The sequence below is a fragment of the Plecotus auritus genome (genome assembly GCF_963455305.1).
Source record: "Plecotus auritus genome assembly, chromosome: 5".
Classification (NCBI taxonomy): domain Eukaryota; kingdom Metazoa; phylum Chordata; class Mammalia; order Chiroptera; family Vespertilionidae; genus Plecotus; species Plecotus auritus.
Window position 1 is genome coordinate 38,393,982 of NC_137776.1, and position 21,311 is coordinate 38,415,292.

General features: G+C 56.7%; 1 protein-coding gene across 1 annotated transcript in view; it reads left to right on the plus strand.

Moving 5' to 3' along the window:
• The window catches only part of CROCC2 (ciliary rootlet coiled-coil, rootletin family member 2), a gene marked incomplete at its 5' end in the record, with an annotated part of 53,249 nt that overhangs the window by 12,425 nt on the left and 19,513 nt on the right, over nt 1-21,311 (plus strand). Inside the window, 16 exons of the mRNA XM_080671159.1 lie at nt 2,548-2,654; nt 3,252-3,479; nt 4,552-4,648; nt 4,735-4,824; nt 4,926-5,132; nt 5,359-5,558; nt 6,309-6,491; nt 6,953-7,097; nt 7,384-7,530; nt 7,837-8,004; nt 9,222-9,415; nt 12,366-12,493; nt 12,943-13,112; nt 13,738-13,914; nt 16,564-16,677; nt 19,895-20,038. Of these exons, the coding sequence (XP_080527285.1) occupies nt 2,548-2,654; nt 3,252-3,479; nt 4,552-4,648; nt 4,735-4,824; nt 4,926-5,132; nt 5,359-5,558; nt 6,309-6,491; nt 6,953-7,097; nt 7,384-7,530; nt 7,837-8,004; nt 9,222-9,415; nt 12,366-12,493; nt 12,943-13,112; nt 13,738-13,914; nt 16,564-16,677; nt 19,895-20,038 (2,499 nt within the window). The remainder of the gene's footprint in view (nt 1-2,547; nt 2,655-3,251; nt 3,480-4,551; nt 4,649-4,734; nt 4,825-4,925; nt 5,133-5,358; nt 5,559-6,308; nt 6,492-6,952; nt 7,098-7,383; nt 7,531-7,836; nt 8,005-9,221; nt 9,416-12,365; nt 12,494-12,942; nt 13,113-13,737; nt 13,915-16,563; nt 16,678-19,894; nt 20,039-21,311) is intronic.

Sequence of the window (21,311 nt, forward strand, 5' to 3'; positions counted from 1 at the left end):
CTGTTCCGGAGGCCTGCCTCCTGGGCAGGATGCAGCTCGTGGCTCCCCGCTCCTGGCCAGGGCCAGCAGGGCCACGAAGCCTTGCCTGGTCACAGTTGTCTGAAATCCTAAGCCTTGAGGGGGGAGGAGAGGGCAGGGCAAAGTGCTGCAGGCGCAGCCTCGGCAGGAGGGAGAAGCTGTTCCTCATCATAGGTGGTCACCGACAGAAGGACTTTCAGCTTGAGAGGGGGTTAACATTTGAGACGGATCATGTCCCATGCCCTGAGGTCCACATCTTCCCAGGGAGCTGGGGGACAGGTCTGAGTTGGTGTGGCTCTGGTGTATCAGGGTCTTTATTTCCCCTTGCTCTTAAGAACTGATCTCGCTGATTGGCAGATGTGTTCTCTCAGCACCCCCAAGATACCCTTTCTGTCTCTGGCTTCCAGCCCCTTTGATCCTGACCGAGCCCTGGGAAAGGCCGTCTGCCTCCTCCCTCTGGTTGCTGTAAGCTCTCGGCTTTGGCTCTGCTGTTCTGCAGTTTCATTGCAATGTGTCTGCGTGGAGGTTGCTGTCTGTCTGTCCTGCTTTCGTTATTTTGGGAAAGTGTCCATTACTCTGCACACTGCCTCCTCTCCAACCCGAGTGTATACGCCATTCTCATGCTTCCTCCCGTGCTTCTTAACTGCCCACATGGTCTTTCTCTTTATTCCCTGATCTATATTCTAGTTAATTTCATCAAATCTACCTTCCTGGCCATCAGTTTTCTCTTCTGATGTCCAATCTGTTAAACTTGCCTACTAGGCTTACATTCCAAATATTGTATTTTTCATCCTTAAGAGTTCTGGTGGGTTCTTCCCCAAATATCTTACTCTTACCTCCTGTTTTCCAGCCTGCCATGTATATGCTGGTGTATAGTAACGGCAGTTGTTTCGTAGTCTGTGTGTGATGTCTCATCTCTGAAGTTTAAGGGCTGCCTCCACTGTTCCTGCTACCACTCCCTGTGCTTTGTGCCTTGTGTCTTTGGTAAAGTCTTCATTATTTATTTATTTATTTATTTATTTATTTATTTATTTATTTATTTATTTTAACTAGGAGCTGCTTATTTTCCTATGAACTTTGTGAAAATTCTTTGACACCTGGGATGAATGTGGTATCTTCTAGAGAGCATTTTTATTTGCTTCTGACAGGTGCTTACAGCTTCTGACAGTCTTTGGGACCACATTGAAGTTAATTTTCAGCTTCAGTTTTTTTAAAGCTCCCCAGTTATGGGAATTCAGGCTGAAAACTGGACAAATGCTATCTGGTCACAGGAAAGGTAGTTTTCCTTCCTGTCTTAGTGCACCCAGGCTGCTGTAACAAACACCACGGATGGGGGGGCTTATAAACACGTTAATTTCTCACAGTTCTGGAGGCTGAAAGTCTGAGATCAAGGTGCTGGCAGATTCAGTTACTGGTGAGGGTCCCTTCCTGGATCACAAACCTTCTCAGTATAACTTCATGTGGCAGATGGGCGGGAAGCTCTCTGGGTCCCGTTATAAGGACACTAACCCCAGTATGAGAGCCCCTTTCATGACCTCATCCCCTCCCAAAGTTCCCCCTCTGACATCAACACGGTGGGGTTGGGATTTCAACATATGAATTGGGGGAATACAAGCATTTGTGTGTGTGCGTGTGTGCATGTGTGTGTGTACTAGTTCACCCTCAAGTTTACTCACCTCTAGCACACGGTACACAGAGTGCCACTTTGGGGTATCACTTCTCTGTGTGACTAGATTCCCCCTGTGCGTGGCCTCTGGACTTTACTCTCTCTCCCCTGAGCCCCTAAGGTCAAGGAAATGTGTTGAAGTTGCTCCATTTGGCAAAAGCTGCCTACATTCCTCTGACTTGATGGGTTTCTGGCCTGCGTGTTCCCCACCACATGGGCCAGACCAGTCTCCAGTTCAGGACTTGTGAAGTGTGGAATCTGAAGGATGTCGGTGTAGTCACTGCGAAGGCTGGTCCGGGCAGCCGCTCCTGCACTTACCGGACAAGCAGCTTATTCCACACACACACCGAGGACCCTGGTGCCAGGCACTGAGGGGCACTCCCGACACAAGGCACCCAGCAAAGTATTTGGGCCAATGAGGGCACCTGGGACGTGGGGTCAGGGCAGGGGATCAGCAAAGGCTTTTCCTGAAGGGAAAGGGCCAGGCCGCACACCTGGACATCTTAGGAGCCATCCCAGAGTAAAAGCCACCCTCCGTTCTGGAGAAGGAGGCAGAGCCTGTACTGTGTGTGGGGGGCCGGGGGGCGGGATACGTGCGAGCAGAGGGCTGCAGAGATGCCTCCCACTCCAGAGGGCCAGGCTGAGTGGGTCCTGACCTGGGCAGAAGCTGGGTGTGGTCACCTTCACAGGTCCTCTGGGGGAGCAGATTGCATTATTGTGAAAGATGAGCCCATTGGGCTGCAGGACAGGGTAGGGGGTGTGGGGTCTGGCCCAGTGCGACAGCTAGAGGAACGGGTCGCAGGGCTTCTCACTTCCCAGGCCTGGGCCTGCACCTGAGGTGGTCACGGGCCCCTTCCTTTCAGACCCGGCGTTCACGCCTTGGGGTGCAACCCCAGGACTTCCTCCTCCTGTGGAGACAGGTGACAGCGCTCCGAACACACCTGGCTGAGCTTCGATCTGCCTCTGAGAGGTGAGCCAGCCGCCCCATCAGGGTGTAGGAGAAGGGGGATCTGATGGTGGCCCAGGTATTGGGCCCTCCAAGCTGCTCCCATGGAGGAGTCGTTCTGGCTCACAAGCCACTGCCCCAGCCCTGCTGGGCCTCAGGGGGCCCTGTGGGGTGGACGGTGGTAGGGTTGAGAAGCACTAATGCACAGAGGGAGGGAGGGGGTGCAGGGCAGAGATGACAGAAAGGGAGGAGCTACACGGAACAATTTCCAGTTCCTCTAGTCCTTGCTAGGCACCTCTTGGGTCTGCCCTGGATTATTGAGGGACCTGTCAGCACCTCATTTGCACACAAAGAAACTGGGCTCAGAGGGTCCATGTCCTTCCTCTGTGGCCTTGCTGAGCCCCTGCTCACCCCTCTTTGGCTGTGACATGGGGACCGTTGATAACACACAGTAGGGGCCTCTCCTGAGAATGGGGGGGGGGAGGGTAAGGGGGTCTGCTGAGGGCAGAGAGCAGGACCCATGTGACCATACCCTGCCCCTCCTAGCCAGTTGGAGACCTTCAGGGCCCTGAGCACACAGCTGGTCCTGAGGTTCAGCTGGGGGTGCTGCCTTGTCCCCAGGAGTCTCACTGACATGCAAGCAGAGGCAGCCAGGACAGCCCGGCGCCTGCACACGGCCTGCCTGAACCTCAACTCCAACCTGCAGCTGTCGGCCAGCAGCGCGGCAGGCGCCCTGGAGCGGCAGGCCTTGCAGGGTGCTTGGCTGGAGCAGCAGCTGCGGGACAAGGTGCGGGAGATGCTGCAGCTGCAGGGCCGCTGGGACACGGAGAAGGTGGCACTGCAGGCCAGGTGGGTGCCCTAGCGGCTGTCGCACAGCAGAGGTCAGGGTGGGGGCACCCTGCGCCCCCTTCCTATCTGCCCAGCAGCCAGGGTTCCAAGTGGTAGGCAGTTGTCATTCCAGCTGCCACATGACATTCCCACAGGTAGACAAGCCAAACTCCTTACAGCCCTGCAGGCTAGAGTTAGAGCTCCCCAACTTTGAGGGTCTCCATGGACACTGCACTGGACACGTGTGGACTGTCCTTGGGGATAAAGGCATGTCCTTCAGGGGCAGACGCTTGCTTTGGGGTCAACCGTTTGAGAAGCAGAGGCAGGTAGTGGGCCAGGCCCATCTGAGGTCCATGGGCCTCAGAGGAAGCATGGGATGTTCTGAAGGCACAGAGTCCACAGAACCCGCATCAGGGGCTTGAAGTATGTTTCCTTCAGCAGAAAACAGGGAGATAGCTCCCCACGGAAGGCCATGGAGCACAATTCCACAGAATCTGGGTGTCCGGGGCTCATGGCCACAGACACCCTCCCGGGCTGATAGGTTGGGGCCTGTCCTGCCCTCAGCGGGGCAGGAGTTCTGGGATGCGGATAGTCCCGTACATCCTGCAGGGGCAGCACTCGGGGCCTGAGCAGAGTACTCTGGGGTCATGGGAAAGTCAGGTGTCTTTGAGAAGAAGGTGGGTCCTGGGGAGGAAGGGACAGTAACATCTGCACTGTTAGACTGTGGTGGCAGAGGTAGTCCCGCAGGGCAGTGGCGGGCAGAGGCCCCCGATGAGCACTGCATCGCTGGCCCCAAGGACAGTGCAGGGCCTCAGAAGCTGAGTCAGGGGCAGCGTGGGCCCTTGAATCCTGACCTTAGGGTCTGTGCTTTACTCTCAAGACAGTGGGAGCCATTGAAGGTTCTAAAGTAGGAGAGAGGTGTCTGACCAGACCAGGGACTGAGGTCCACTCAGACAGATGTGGCCAATGCCCGAGGCCCGGTCACACCACAGGAGGAGTCTGATTCAGCCCGGGAGTCTTCAGAGCCCACCTGTGCCCTGGGCTCTGTGCTCTGTGCTGACCACCCTACCCCCTGCCCCCGACTTTTCTGCAGACTCTCCGAGCAGAAATTGCTGGTGGAGAAGCTCACAGAGCAAAACTCGGAGAAGGAAAGGACCATCTCTTCCCTCAGAATGGATGTTCAGAGACTAGTGCGTGGGGCTGGGGATGTGGTGGGATGTGGGGGCTCTGGGGTGGGAGCATCTGCCGCCCTGCTGAGGGGTCTGCCTGGGCGCAGGAGTCCTGGCGCAGTGGAGGCCAGCTGGCAGCAGACAACTTGAAGGAGGAAGTGGAGTCCCTGCGGCATGTTTTGTACATCATCACAGAGGTGCAGGCCATCTTGGGTCCCGGGGGGTCCAGCTGATGTGTGGGATAATCTGGGAGGTCCCCACTGGACATGGCCCTGAGCGCTCTCCCCGCACTGTGAAGGTGGCCCAGGCAGACTCGAGGTGCCCAGAGCTGGCACAAAGCAGCAGCACTGACAGGGAGAAGGCACAGAGTCCACTGAGGAGCCCCCCACGCGCCTCGTCCCTTCACTGGGGTGCATCTCCACCACGGACCCACTCCCGGGCCAGCCCAGACCCTGCGCTGCGGGCTGTGCAGGCAGCTATTGAGAGGAGGCGGCAGCAGGAACAGGTGGGCAGCCACCAGAGCTGTATCCTGTCCCCACGGGGGTGTGAAACCCTTGGGACTGGCAGGTGTTGCTATAGGGCCTGTCCCTGAGCCCCACAGCTCCAGGGAGGGGGTTCTGCCCTAGGTGCATCCTTTCTGGGGGCGGGGGGGGGGGAGGTCTGTGATCAAAGGCCTGCCCAGGCCGGAGGGCGCTCATGCTACGCCCCCTGCCCCACCTCACCCCGAGCAGGAGCTGCGTCTACAGCTGAAGTCCTCCCAGGCGGTGGCAACCAGGCTCCGGGAGCAGCTGTCAGAGAGGCAGCGGGAGCTGCGAGCCTCCCGGAGGCTCCTGCAGGAGCGAGAGCAGGATCGGGGGGACCTCCTGGACAGGCTGGAGGCACAGAGCCAGAAGGCACAGCACTGCAGGGCCGTCAGTGAGCTCCTGGAAAGGTGGCTGGCCTGAGGGCTGGGCAGGGCGGGTGAGCTGTCTGGGTCAAGCTTGGACAGAGTGGGCAGTCCCAGCCTGGGGACTCTTCCCCCACAAGCCTTCCACATAGGAGGGAGTGGGCCATGATTCTTGGGGACTGGTGGGCCCCTCAACATGGAGGGAACAGGGCCAGATTTAAGTGACATTTTGGAAATGGGGGCCTCAGGGGCCAGGGCCAGAGGGTGCAGCTGAGGTTCAGGTCCCTGGCTGAAGGGTGACGTGCGTCAAGGTCTCTGAGTGGGTCAGTGTTGAGCACAGCCTCACACAGGGATCTGGATCTGGAGGGTCCGGGGCCCTGTGAGGACAGGTGAGCAGTACAAGCAGATGTGGAGCTGGGGAAGGTGCAGGTGGAGAGATGTCTTCCCTCCAGGAAGCTCTGTAAGGACTGGTGGAGCCAGGCCTGTGGGTGGCAGAGGCTGAGCACAGGGATGCACCAGGAGCCTCTGCGTTTTAAGGACTCCCATGGGCCACCAGGAGGGGACAAGGTGCTGGCCACCCCACCTTGCAGGCTGTCCTGGGGCTGGAGGTTGCTGGATCTTCCTTGTTCCTCCCCACACTTTCCTGAGCTCCTGCCCCCAGGGGCCCTCATGCCTGGCGCCCACCCTGCCCTGCGCATCCTCCTGGCAGTGGGCTGAGGCCAGAATGTACCCAGTGTGGGTCTCCCAGCTCCTCTCCTCCAAGGCTGCCCCAACCTTGGCCTCCCCTGCTCGCAGAGAAAAGAAGGCTCTGGAGTTGGAAGTGGAGGAGCTTAGGGGCAAGATGGATGTTTGGGACATGGACAAGCAGAAGCGGGAGGCCAAGAACGCTGAGCTGCAGAGAAGCCTCCTGCTCTGGACACGGCAGAAGGAGGAGCTGGAGCAGCAGGGCGAGCGGGGCCGCAGGGAGCTGCAGACCAGGTGGGCCTCAGCGTCCTTGTCCACGAAGGACCCGCTTCCTTAGCAACCTTATCTCCGGGAGTGGGGGCACCCAACGAGACAGCAGGGGTGACAGGCTCTCCAGGCTTCCTGAAGGTTGAGCCATCGCCCCAACACCCACCCAACATCCGCCCAGTGCCTGCCCCAGCAAATCCACCACCTCGGGCCCAGGAGAGGGGGTGCCCCCAGCATGTGTGCACCCAGGTGAGTCCATTGAGGCATGGACAGAACCCAACCCCCAGCCGGGAAACAGGGTCCTGGTTCGGATGCCACCCTGTGGACTCACCAAGTTCAGGCCTCCAGAGTGACCTGGGCTCCTCTGGGGCTGGCTCCCTGGGCTTGGAGGAAGTTGCAGGCGGCCACCCTGCCTACTAGGTCCTGTGAGGTGGCCTGTCTTGCCTTGAGCCAACCTCACACCCTCTACCTCTGATTTGGGGCCTTAGTCAAGGGCGCCTGGAGCAACTGGAGGAGAAGGTCTCGGGGCTCAAGAAGGAGCTGGTGTCGGCCCGGGAGGCACTGAATGCAGCCCGGCTACAGAGGGACATTCTTGAGAGTGAGAGGGAGGCCCTGCATGGCACACTGGCCCGGGTATGCCTCTGTCTCCCACCTCCCACGTGTCTCTCCCACTAGGGCATCCTGTCACCTCTCCTGGCCACAGCCTTAGTACTCAGAGGGCTGCTGTTTACCCCAGAGGCCTCCTCACTTTGGGATTCCCTCCCACACCCATCCCACCCAGACCTCCAGCCCCAAGGGGCTCACTCCTTTCTTGGCACCAACAGCTCTGCCTGGGAGAAAGTTCCTCCTGTGAATCTGAAAGTCCCTCCCTGGCATCCCTCCTCAGGGTGACCACTACCCACCCCCCTCCCCACCCTAGGCTGAGTCCAGCAATGCTGACCTGGAATTGCTTGTGACCCAGCTGAAGTCAGAGGGGGTGCAGCAAAGGGACTCCCTGGCCAAGATGGCCACTCTGATGGAGGGCCTGGCGAAGGACAAAGGCAGCCTGACCCACCTGGTCCTGCAGGTGAGACGATGGCCCATGTGAGCAGCCCTTCCCCTGAGCCTCACATTCCCTAGGGTGGCCATGAGACTCTGGTCTCTGAGCCTAAAATCCTCCCTGCACCCATCTCCCCCCACCTTTTCCATTCCTGGACTGAGCACAGGTTTGTGGGGAAGAGGCCCACATAGGGACAGTGGGCCTGGCCAGGCCTGTGGGAGGGAAGGCCATAGACAACAAGGCAGTCCAGGGAGAGATGGTCAGCCCATGGAGGCACAGGTGTGTGGGGCATGGTCTGGATGTTGACTCCCCCAACACCCCTCCCCCCGGCAGCTGCAACAGGAGGGGGACCAGCTGCGGGAGCAGGAGCAGGTGCTGAGGCAAGAGCGGGCAGACGCCAGGGAGCGGTTGGCACTGGCAGAGCAGCAGCTGGAGCAGCTGGAGGGGCAGGCAGACCGGTTCCGGCATGAAAGAGCCCAGTTGCAGGAGCAGGTGGGCCAGGTGAGAGGTCTGCAGGGGCTCCTGGCTCTGGCCCCACCCTGCAGGGCCATCCCTTTCCCTCTGTGGTGTGGACGGGTCACAGGTCACCTTACCACATCACACTGGCTCAGGATGTCAGCACCAGCGCTTTCTGACTGCAGTGCTGACTGGCTCGGCTGCATTCAAAGGCAGGTCCCCTGTGCTGGGTGGGTATGCAAAGAAGAACCTTTACATCATACCTGCCACCAGTCCAGGGGCTGAGTTCTGCTCCTCCTGAGGGGTCAGAGGCCCAGTGATTCCACACACTCAGGGCTAAAAGGCCTCACTGCTTTTTCCTGCATGTTGTTTCCTTTCGTCCGTAGCTGGACTCACTTATTCCCTCAGTCACGGATTCCCAGATCTCCTATTGACATAAACCTTGTGTTGAGGAGGAGACCACCCTCAGGGGGCACTTACACTGAAGCAGTTTTGCTATTTTCTGGGCCCCCAGTGGCATTCAGATTCCATGGCCCTGTCACCTGCGTTTGGAACTCAGCGCAGCCTCTTTTGGTTTCTGAGACTCTGTCTTGTCCCTTTTTTGGTCACTGGTTTCCTCTCTATTTAATTACACTATTATATCCAATATGCCAGTGTACAGTTCAGTGAGGTTTGACAGCTCCATGCACCTGTGTAGCCACCACCGAGACCAAGATGTAGATCTGCTCCACCAGCCCAACCCATTTCCTCATGCTCCCCCAGGCACCCCACCCCTGGCAGCCTCTGCTCTGCCACGTACCACCAAGACTGGGGTCATAGATCCTTCCATCCCAGCTGACCTGGCAGCTCCCCAGGCCTTATTCAGATTCCATGATGTATTTTGTCTAGATTTTTGTGTTCTTGGTGGAAGTGTTAGTCTGTAGCAACCTGGTCCTCTGTCACCTTCTACTGCCATTTCTGTGCAATTTTTCCTGCGCCCCTGGACACTTGTGGTCTAACCAAGATTACCATGTAGACTGGCAGCTGGGCATGCTCAGTTCAGTAACTCCTCCATCATGGTCACAGGAGTGGAGGCCCCTCCGTTGTCTTAGCACATGAGCACTCTGAGTCCCATGTGTCTCATATTCACTCTCCTCTACCTTTCCTTCCATGCCATTCTGCATGATACCATTCTTCTGAAGTCCTGCTTTTCCCTGAAGAGGCCCCACTCACCCTCCCACTCTCTCTTTCTCTGCTGGACTCTCCCCTTCCCCCTCCTCTAGGTCACATGCAAGAAACAGGCCCTGGAGGAGCAGCTGGCCCAGAGCCTGCGGGACCAGGAGGCCCAGATGGACACTCTCCGAGCGGCCCTTCAGGAGAAGGAAGCTTTGTTGGAGGAGCGAGCTCAGCTGCTGGCCAAGCAGGAGACCCTGGAGAGGCAGGGCCGGCTCACGGCTGAGGAGGCAGCTGATCTCAGGTACCCAGGGGCCTATGGGCAGGGTGTGTGTGCCTGGCCTTGCCTCAGAGAGGCTGCAGTGTGGCATGGGGCAGGCATTCACCCAGCAACTGTAGGGCAGGGAGGGTATGTCTACATGGGAGACAGACTGTGAGTGAGGTGGATCCAGTAAGAGTCCTGTGGTAACCTTCCTGTGAGAGGTGGCTGCACTGGTCAGGTGGCAAGTCACAGAATGACAACATGGAATGTCTTACTCATGGATCTGAGAAGTCCAAGGTATACATGGCTTCAGGCAAGGCTGGATCCAGGTACTCCCACAGTGCCCGCAGGACCCTTCCTCTCCCTCCTCAGTGCTGCTCAATCCTGAGGAGGTCTGGTTCAAGGGCTTAGGGTGAAAGGTGGCAAGGTGGCCAGTGGCTACTCCAGGCTTCCTCATCTAGCAGACACAGAGTGCCCTTCTCCCCACAAAGGCCAAGAGTTGCTGCCATTAATCATCTGGAGCTACTTCATGTCCCTGAACCAATTCAGTGAGTCACAGGGCTCAGATTGGCTGGCCGGGTCATATGCTCATCCCTGGAGTCGGGGGTGGTGTCAGCCCCAGGCAACCACCAAGCAGAGAGTGGGGCCACAGTGAGCTCAGTGACCGTGGGGCCACTTCCAGAAGACATGGAATGGGCACTTTAGGCAACACCAGGGGTGCCCTGCAGGCTGTTGCCTGGTGAGCTGATCTGGTCCCGTAGCCTCTGTGGAAACCTAGAGCTAGTGGCTTTCTGGACCTTGTGGGCCCTTCTCAGGAACATCCAAGTACTTTTCTAGAAAAGATTTCCTCCTGGAATGCCAGAATCTGGGGGTTCTTGTACATCTTCACAGACAATCCTCTCCTCAAAATGAAAGCTTTCGTAGAAATTGATAAAACCTGACTAAGGCTGGAGTGGGTTGTCAGAAGCAGAGGGTCACAGGACCCTGCCCACCACCACCTCCTAGGCCCACAGTGCTCAGGGGGCAGTGGTTGGAGGCCCTTTTCCTCCCGCCAGCATGTGCTGCTGGATCATGGGCCCTGGTCAGTGGTTTCGGGAACCTGGGATCCTGTACCAACTCAACCCTGACTCCTGGGCCCAGGACCCCTGCACAGTCACATGCCCACCAAACAGCATTTCAGGATGACCCATCTGAGCTGCCGATGACAGGGCTGCTTGGGACTTGTCCTGAAACCATGTTTGCCTGGCACAAACGGTGTGTGTTTATCTCACTCGGGTGGGACTTTCTGGCCGCCTCAGTTTTCATGAGTTCCCAGACCATGTTGATAACTACTCGGTGTAAGCAGTCCTGCTCCAGGTCTCCTGGTAAAACCTCCATGGTCGGTTTGATGTGGGAGGACCCCAGGCCCTGGGGACACTCCCTCAGTTCACAGGGTGCCAGCATGCTGTTCAACCAGGGAGATGGTCTAGGTTCCCTGCCTGCATACTCCACGCTCACCCTGGCTGAGCTCAGGAGGCTGAGCTGCCCGTGGGCTCCTGTGGAGGGAAAGACTGGACATGCCCTTAGATTCCCGCCTCCAGGTGCAGATTCTGAACAGCAGAGGAGACCTGGAGGGCCTCTGGGAGGAGAAAGGTTTGAGGTAGGTAAATCAGTCTAGGTAGAGAGAGGGGGGAACATGTGGGTGCTGACCAGGTAGGGACTGGAGGGGGAACCAGAGTCTCAGAGAAGCGAAATTTCTGGGCTCTGCAGATATCAGGACCCTGGAAAGTGTGGAAGTGCCTAACCCCCAATAATGGTGGTAGTGGTGTGCAGGGAGAACCTAGCAAGACTGCCCAAGGCCCACGGCCCGCCCTGGCTCATGGGCTATCGTGGGGCTGCGCATTAGCCATTTGTGTGCTCATGTGGGTATTTGTGTTCCACGTCTGTGGTGTGCCCGTGTGTACGTCACCCAGCACAGCAGAGCAGAGCAACACTTAAAACATGCTCACTGGCTGGTTGATGCCAATGGGGTGGCTGTGTTCAAGCCACCTCCCCAGAAACGGGGGCTGCTGTCAGGGCTGTGCTCGTCCCAGGTGTCCTCTGAGTGTTTGCGTCTGTGCAGAGGCTCAGAGGCAGCTGCTCCTATAATGGAGCCACACGTGTGAGGTTCTGCTTCTCAGAGCAATTCTTTAGGTGATAAGAGTTTCCTCATCCTCTTTACGACTGACAATGTGCCATAATTTCCACAACACTCTGCCACCCGCCAGCTCTGAAGACAAGTGCAGTTCTCCAGCCATAGTGAGCACCCTGTGCAGGTTGTTGGTCCAGTGTGCTTCTAGGATGCTAACACCTGAAGGTGGGGCTGCTGCCTCGAGTCAGGCACTGGATATTATCATTATTTCAGTCTTTTGGTAATCGAATGCCTGGTTGTGGTTTTAATTTCCTTGAGTACTGAATAAGGTTGAGCAAGTTTCATATGTTTATTAACCATCTGTGGATTTTTTGTGAATAACAGTCATTTTTCTGTAGGGTCAGCTGACTTTCTGTCATTGATTCGTAGGAGCTTTTGTATGTGATGGATATGGACCCTGTGTATATTTAGTGCAGATTTTTTTCTTCAAGTCTGTGCCTTATCTTTTAAGTTGGTTTAGGGAATCTTTTCTTCATGAAAGCTCTCCTTCCCTATCTTTACGTATATTCTGACCTGTCAGCTTCTTTATTTTTATCTTCCAGTTTTTGTGTCTTTCTTAAGAAGATTATAAAATACCCTTCTATATTTTTTTCTACTACCTTTATAGGTCTAAGTACTTTAGTTGTTTTGTTTTTGCATTTAGCTTTCAATCCACCTCAAATGGTTTTTTGTGTGGGGTCCATTTGTTTTTAGAGGTTTAAGATGAAGGAAATGTCCTCTGTTTCTTCTCTGACTTACCAGCCTGGCCTTGGGAAGTGCTGTCTGGCCAGCAGCAAATGGGATCACTTGGTGACTGGCCCACTGTTTGATGGTTCTCCACAGGGCCGAGCGGGATGTGCTGGAGAGCAGCCTCTTTGAGGCCCAACAGCTGGCAGAGCAGCTGCAGGCACAGCAAGAACATCTGGAGGGAGAGGCCCAGAGCGCCCGGCAGGCCCGGCAGGCCCTGCAAGGTGCTCCAGCAGCTTCCGCCTGTCTCTCCTCTTCCCACATGGCCCAGAGGAGCCCCTTCCATGGAGCTCAGTCCCAAGATGTTGCTCCCACTGCCTGGCCCCTTAGGAAGGGCACCAACTTGGGCCTGGAGCTTCTGTGGCTGAATGGGTCCATCTGTGAGGGGTGGCCTGCCCAGTCTACTTCCCAGGGTCTAGACCTGGGTCAGTGTGGCAGCCCCTGCCACCTTCCCTGAGCTCCCACCCCTGCTCAGCCCACCTCACCATGTGTGACTCACCCATCCCCTAGGCCTGGCCATAGCCAGAATACACGCTGTGGTGGAACTTTGTTCCTGCCTGCTTGGGCAGCATCCACAGAGCAGGTGGCTGTCACAGGGGGCTTGTACAGGCCACAGGGCGTTTCATGGCATGGGGCCCTGTGGCCAGTCCTGGATACATCTGTCACTTTGCAGTGGAACTGGAGCAACTGAAAGGCGCCTGGGAGGTCCAGGAGATGAAGTTGGAGTGGGACATAGGGCAGCTACGGCGGCAGGTGGCACAGCAGGAGCGGGAAGCACAGCTGGCCCTGGAGAGCCAGGCGGTGGCCCACTGCGAGGACCTCGCTCGGCTCCAGAGGGAGAAGGTCTGCTTCCCTAGGCCACCAGCTGCTGCCACTCATGGGAACTTACATGTCCCAGACAATAGCAGACCCTCAGGGGAGGGGTCCTAGGAGACCAGGCAGGGGGCAGAGGTGCCAGGCCACACGCAGGTGGGGGCCAGAGAGGACCCTTCATAGGTAAGGTGGGCAGATAGAGTCATGGGGCTGAGCCTGCTAGGTCCTCTCCTTCGAAGGAGGGGCCATCTGTGGGCATTGGCTGACGTGGATGCAGTTTGAGGGCTGAAGCTGGAGGGCACTTCATCACCCATCCGAGCCATCCCACTGGTCACAGGCTCCTGTGACATGCCTGCGCACATCGTGCATGTCACTGGTGTGTGGTATGCCCTGGAGGCTCAGGAAAGGCCTTTGAACTATTAGTTCATGTCAGATAGAGGAGGTGGAGGTGGAGGCCCAGAGAGCCCCTTTGCAGCTCTTGCTTCAGTGACACTGTGTGTGAGACAAGGGGCTTGCAGCCAGTTTGACAATCCCTGGGGACCTGTCTTGCCCTGGAGTCCCATGAACCAGGTCTCACTCAGATCACAGGCACCTGCTGGTCTCACATGTCCCGACCTGTATGGTCCTCACAGCCTGTCCCTTTGTCTTGGCCCAGGAGACCCTCAGTCTGTCTCTGACAGAGGAGAAGAAGGTGGCAGCATGCAGGTTGGAACAGGAGAAGGAGCTGGTGGCAAAAAGTGCAGCCAAGAGGGAGGCTCTGAAGGAGGAAATTCAGAGCCTGAAGCATGAGCGGGATGAGAGCCTCCTCCAACTAGAACATGAGATGCAGCAGGTAATGGGGGGACTATGAGGCAGTGGGTGTCCTCACTTCCACCTCACCATGCCTTCTCTGGCCCAGCAAGAGGGCTGTGTAGGGGAAGCCTTTCCAGGTCACTGCTATTGTAGTGTTGGTCTTCCACAGCAGTCCTGGAGGACAGACATTCACCCACCCACCTATCCACCCATTCATCCATCCACCATCTATCCACCCATCCATCCATCCACCATCCATCTACCCATCTATCCACCCATCCACCCACTCATCCATCCATCTACCCATCCATCCACCCATCTATCCATCTATCCATCCACCCATCCCTTTATTCATCTATCCATCCTTTCATCTGACTATCCATCCATTCATCCATCTGCTCATGTATCTATCTGTCCATTCATCCATGCACTCAACTGTCCCTCAACTTCTTGTCCATTAACCATTCACTCACCTGACTCCATTCTTCTATCCACACACCCAGCTGTCCACCCACATACATGGCTATCTCCCCACATACTCAATTGTCTATTCACACTGTTCATCATTTCATCAGTTTGCTTGAACATCCATCCAGCTATTCATGCACCCAATCATCCATCACATGACTATCCATCCAATCATCTGAGCATCCACCTATCCAACCACTTACTTGACCATCCATCTATTTCTTCATTTAAACATCCTTCTCTCTGTCCACACACTCAGCTGTCCATTCATACCCACCATTCATCCATCTGACTATACATCCATCTATCTGATTAGCCAGCCATTCATCCATCAATGTATCCAGCCACTCTTCTGACCATCCTTCTATCCCCCAGATATTGAGATTCAGATACTGGACATGTAAAAGTTACCCTCTGAGTCCAGGCTCTTCATTTTACTGTGACACCGTGAACTATTCACTGTTCAGTGAATGGAAGGGCAAGTAAAAGTATTCACATGTGTTGTCACACAATGTGATAGGACTCTCAGGTGTTGGCACAAATTACAAACCACAGGGAATGGGTTCCAGTAGCAGGAGTCACCAAGGCTTGTTGTCAGACTCCATGCATTTCTAATTTGATTCTCTCAACATTCTGAGGTACATGCTCTTATTAGCCCCATTTTACTGGTGAGAAAAGTAAGATTCACACATGGTGACCACCTTGCCCCAGCTTGCACAGCACACTGGGGTCTGTGCTCTTAGCTGCTCCACTCTTCACTTCCTGAGGAGGAGGAAGAAAAGGCTTTGTAGCTGTGGTGGCATTGGGGGAGGGAGAGTAAGATTGTAAAGGAGGAACAGGAGGTGGTTGGGGAGGGAGAGAAGGGAATTTGGGGAATGTCTGGGGATGGTGCAAAGGACTGTGCAGAAGCCCCGAGGTTCAATGATTCCCCAGAATAATCTAGAGAACTCAAGAAAGTGCTACACTTATTAGTATGATTACAGAGTTATTTAAAGAACACAAATCAGGACCACCCCAATGAAGAGACATGTGGGATGAGGTCTCTCCCCTGAAACCAGGGCACATCACCCTCTGGCATATAGGGTGGTCCAGAGTTTTCACTGGGGTCCTCCTTTAGGTGTGACTGACAGAATCACTGGCCACATGATGGAACTCAGTCCCCACACCCTCCCCAAAGCTGAGAGATCTCAGTGGCTCACAGTCCCAGTGTTCTAATCCATGACTGGTGGAGCATGGCCACCCCCTCCCCAAACTATGTCAGGCAGCCATGAGTCACCTCTTAGAGTAAATTCAGGTGTGGTCCTAGGGCCCAGGAATAACAAAGACACTCCTCTCTTGGTGAATTCCAAGGTTTTAGAGGCTCCTCCCAGGACAAAAAAAAAAAAAAAAAAAGACCAAATCTTATTATGAAAGAGCCTCCCAGAGATCGCTGTGCACAGAAGAGCAAATAGAAATACACATTACTCTCCCGCCTTTGTAACACAAAAAGTCTGACAAGTACACGCATTTCTGGGGATCAGTCTATGTTGGGAGTCTTTCCACATCCGTATGCTCAGGATTTGCTTATCTTTCTCATAGCCTCGTAAGGTCCTCAGATGCATTGTTTTGTTGGCCCCCATTGGCAGACATCTGGTTATTTCAAGTTTGTTGTTGTTATGAGTGATATTATGAAAAATAATCAGTGACCCTGTGCAGGTCATCGCACACATGTACACGCAGGTCTCCAGGCCTCCTGCCCCAGTGGGTCTGGGCCTCCAGAGACCCATGCACCTGTGACTTTGATGGTCATTGACAAATTCCTTCCACCTTCTGCAGCCCTGTGGGGGGTTCTCACCTGCACCCCTCACCCTTAGTGACACAGCATTTTCAGAGGTTCAGAATCATTAGTGGTCCCCACTCTGTGCTCTGTAGGAAGTGGTGACTGGAGGGGTTGGGGGACTCCAGGGAGAAGGGTTCTGTGAAACCCCTGAGCTGCGCTGGGAAGGAGCAGGTATTAGACAGGTGCACAGTGGGGAAGAGGTAGTGCACCTGGTGGGGTGGGGGGACTGCCTGAGTTCAGGCACAAAGGCTGGACCATGTCATATGGGGCAACAGGCTCCCACCCCCTCCCCAGACGTCACTGTTTCTGGGGTGCTGACCCCTCCAGAGCAGGGATGTAGAACCAGGAACATGCTGTGTCCCACCAAGGGCTTCAGCACCCAGTAACCCACTGTCACGCCAGGCCCTGTCTCTGAAAGAAACAGAAAGGAGCCTGCTGCAGCAGGAGCTCTCCCGGGCCACTCAGAGGCTGAAGCAGGTGCAGCAAGAGGCCCATAGCCAGCAGGAGCAAGCAGAGGTGAGCCCTGTGTGCCCCCATCAGCCGGAACCCAGGCACTGGCCTGGCCACCTGCAGTGCCTGGGAGGTGCTGGCAGAGCCCCAGATGCACCCTTTCCCACCTCAGCCCCCCTCTGAGCCTCAGTTTCTCTTGGGTATCTCCAGGCTTTTTGCTGGGAGGGAACATTGTCTTGATGGGAAGGAAAGGCTGATGAAGACAGTCCCTGCCCCCACAGAAGGCACCAGGGACTCCACATAAGCCAGCATCAGAGTGGGCAGAACCCAGGCCTGTGCCCCCAATCCACTGGCCCCCAACCTTGCCTGTCTGTACACTTGAACATAACTGCAGGAAATCTGACTCGCTGGAGGGGCCCCTTTCAAAGAAGAAACCAAACCAGAGGAAGGACACCCACAGAAAATTCCACAGAGCCTGAAGTGAGGGAGCCACCATGGGCTGGGAGAGACCCCAGGAGGCAGCTGCCTGCCCTCGACCAGTGAACAGAGGCCCACGTATGCATGGAGGCTGTTGCAGGCTGCAGCTGGGTTTACGTGGGGCCCCTGACTCCTCTTCAGGAGCCCATGTCTAGGGCAGGACAGGCAGCAGCAACTAGGACTCTGGAGAGGGGAGGGGAAGCAATTATGGGGCCCTGTGTCCTCACCCCACGGAATGGACTGGGCACCCACTGCCATTGCTGGCAGGGTGGCCTCTGCCCATTAATGAAGTGGGCAATGCGGAGGCACGGGCCCACTTACAGGAGGATTTGGTCAAAGCAAGGTGATAGGACACAGATGGAGAGGGATCTCAGGAGCACTGCCTGCAGTTGGGGTCAGACAGCTGTCCTGGGGGCTGGCCCTGAGCAGACACAGGCTGCAGGTATCCTCCAGGACACTGAAGGGGACACAGCTCCACCTCTAGCCGCACCCACGCAGCCTCACGGGGCCAGCTCTGTCCCCTCTGCTCTGCCTTTGTCCCTCCAGCCCCATCACCTTTCTGTCCCAGTGCTGCTCTTTCACTTTTAATCTCGGTGACCCCTGTTCACCCTGGCCCCTGGCATGTCCTCGTCCCAAGGGCACAGTCACATGCTCCCTGGCCTTGAGTGAATGAGTGTGAGGATGGGTGTGGACTGCTCTGCCAGGCCCGGAGCTTCCTTCCTGGGCTGCAGGGGCAGGAAGGCCTGGCTGGGAGGCCATGAGTTCACTGTGACCTATGGACAGGGGGCCAGGGGCTATGTGGTGGACAAGGGGCTGCACTTAGGAGTTGGTTGCCAGGACGTCTCTGTCCCCTCCTGCCTGCCGGGCGCCCAGATCCCAGTCACTTTGAGCAGAGCTGGGGAGGAACTCCGGCACCGGGCACCAGCACTCAGGGGAGCCTTGCCCAAGATCCTCGCTCCCTGGATCCCTGTCAGGCTCTGTTCCACCCCCTAGCAGATGGCCCTTCCTTGTGCACAGCCAAGAGGGGAGTGGGGTCCCTGGGACTGTGTCCTCCTTCCTCCCCCGGCCCAGATGCTCCTTCAACCCCCCTCAGGCAGCAGGAAACTAAGAAAGCCCCCAGACCCTGGGAACTCCCCCAGCTCTCAGGGGGGCCTCCCTCACTCTGGCTGAGTGTCCCCTTGGATGGCCTGCCAGCCAGCAGGTTCTTCAGGGAGCTCATTAAGGGTTCTTTTGCCACCTTAGCTTGGAAAATGAAAATGAAAACCTACTGAGAGGGGAGGGAGGGAGAAAGGCCAGCCAAGGAACACCAGTTCAGGCGATGTAAGAACAAGCCCAGCGAGGGTGGAGGGGCTCACGGAGACAGACAGGCTCCCTCACCAAGAGCAGAAGGCATGAGACCTGGCCGCTTTGACTCAGTAGTAGAGTGTCGGCCCACAGATCGGAGGGTCGCTGGTTCAATTCCTGGTCAAGGGCACATACCTGGGTTGCAGGTTTGTTCCCCAGGTCACAGTCCCCAGTAGGGGTGCATGCAGGAGATAACCAATTGGTGTGTTTCTCTCACATCCATATCTCTCTCTCTCGCGCGCGCTCTCTCTCTCTCTCTCTCTCTCTCTCTCTCTCTCTCTTTCCCTTCCCCCCTCCCTTCTAGTCCCTCTTTTTAGCAATGGAAAAAGATGTCCTCAGGTGAGGATTAACAACAACAACAAAAGAGAGCAGGAGGCAGAGCTGATAGAGCCCAGCCCACCAGTGCCCTGAGCAGGGGAGTGGGTCATGGGGTGTGTGTCCCAGAGTTGGGTTCAGGGCAGCCGAAGGGGCTCCCTTGCCTCCTGGGAGAAGGAAGCCTGCTAAGGAAACCCTCAAACTACCCTGGGTCCCAGTACAGAGGCTGGGCTGGGTGGGCCTGGGGCACAGGTGAGCAGATGACATCCTTGCTCTTGACAAGAAGGTGCCTCCTCCCAGTGCCCATCAGTTAGTGCCAGGGAGGAGCATCTTGGGTGCTGTGGCCAAAGGAAAGCACATTGGGTCAGGCTGAGTCCTGAACGGATGTCTGGCCACCTGAGCTGGCCTGTGGTCCCTGCAGGAACGGCCCTGCAGGGACTGTGAGTGTCACCTAATCCCATCTGCCTGTTTGAAAGTTCCGACTAATGGAGTGGTTCCTGTGGTCACCTGCACTCAGGGATAGGGCTGCTCTCCCCTCCCGCAGCCACTGCCACGTCTGCTGAGGAGTCCAACCTTCTTGCCCTACACTGATGGTGGGACCCCGGAGGCACCCCAGGCCAAGGGTACTCCTCCTGTGCCCCACAAACCCAAGAGGGCAGAGGCTCAGCTCCTGGTGCAAATGCCAGCCCCCGCCCGGCTACAGGAACCCAAGTCCAGTGTCACCTGAGAGCAGGGTCTCTTTTCATTTGCCAAACAGCCATTCCTGGCTGCTCACTGTTCAGTGAAGTGGGCCTAATAGCAATGATTTAGGCAGGAAAGAGGTCAGTGCTGGGGAGCCCTGCCCTGGCAGCCGGGGGATCCCAGAGGAAAGGCACAGGAGACAAGGAATAGGGTCAGCCGCTTCCCTTAGGGACGCCCCTTGGGGCCTCTGCCCCCACCCTTCACCACTGTGTCCACTCTGGACCTGGCATTGGTGGCACTGGCTGTAGTCAGGATAAGAACCATCTCCTGGAGTCTCAGTCCCTGCTCTGGTCCCCAACTGCCTTGTGCTGCCCATGTGAGCTGCCCATCTGGTCCCAGGACTTTGTGTGGCCCCCACCACCATGGGCAGCCCCTTGATACCTCAATGGCTTACTGCTTCCCCCAGGCCACAATCAGAGCCACGGCGGCGGAGCTGAAGGCCCTGCAAGCCCAGTTTGAGGAGGCCATCTCGGCCCATCAGAGGGAGAGCTCAGCTTTGAGCCACAGTCTCCGGAAGATGGTGGCAGAGCGGAGCAGTGCGGGCAGAGAGGTGAGGGGGTGCCAGGAGGGGAGAGAGGGGTGAGAGAGGGCGGTACCAGGAGAGGGGAGAGAAGGCAGGTGACCTGGCGGGTAGGGAGAGGGAATTGGGCCATTAGCCTAGAGACCCATCCATCCAACACGCTGTGGGAAGATCCCTGGTGAGCAACGTGAGGCATGGACCTCATGGAACTGAGCAGGGGGTGGTGTGAGGCCACCCTGGAGTCTCCTGGAGCAGAGAGGCAGCAGAGGTGCAGGGTGGTCCTGCCTGGGCGGACATGGCCCCAGGAGCCCTGTAATGGTACCCTGGGTGGGGACAGTCTTGGGCAGGGTGAGCAGGAAAAGCCCGCCCCCCCCACCCCCGCGAGGCCGGGTGGAGCTCGGCAGGCAGGCGGATTGGGGAGGTGTTTCTGAGGTAGGTTTGACAGGACTCGGGTGCCTGGGAGAGGAGGGCAGGAGGACACGGGATTTTGGGAGGGGGAGGGTAAGCTGGCGCCCAGGTAGGGCCGGCAGGCAGGGACAAGCGGCTCTAGCGCTCGTGCACCCTGGGCAGTGTGCCAAGGCTGGCAGGCGGCGCTGACCGTGCTCATGCACTAGCCTGGAGGCTCGGCGGGGGGAGCAGGGGCTCGCCCTCCCCCAGCACCAGGGCAGCCTGGGTGGAAGGAGGAAGAGAGCGTGATTTAACATGACAGGCTGTTTACTTTGGCCCCCAAAGAGAAAGGTTTCCTTTCAACAGATTTCAAAGTCAGGCCGGTCAGCGACCACACGGGGAAACAAAATGAGGTTTTAAAACTGGGGGCAGCAGGGGGAGGAGCTGGGAGATGTACAAGTTCAGGTTCTTGGAGAGGGGCCTCCAGAAAGGGAGTGGGGAGATGGACAGGGAGCCTGGGGGTGAAGGGGAAAGAGGAGCATGGAAGCGCCCTCACAGGCGCCAGGCTGGCCAGAGTCGCCATGGAAACCGTAACATTTTCACAGCCCTTAAACTGGAGGCACATACAGGCCTCTGGCAGCCCTGACTGAGTCCACACATGTGTGCGTACATGTACACATATGAACCCACTGCATGACTCACACATATGCACACCCCATAACCGCATGCACACAAACAGTGACAGTGCACACATGCATGCACACAGATGCACTCATGTGTGGGCACAATGCACATGTAAACACATGTGAACACCATGAAGTATACACATACTAGTATGTCCAACAGGCAGCACATGCACTTACATACATACTCACATGCTCATACACAATGCCATGTGTGCTCACACATACATGTA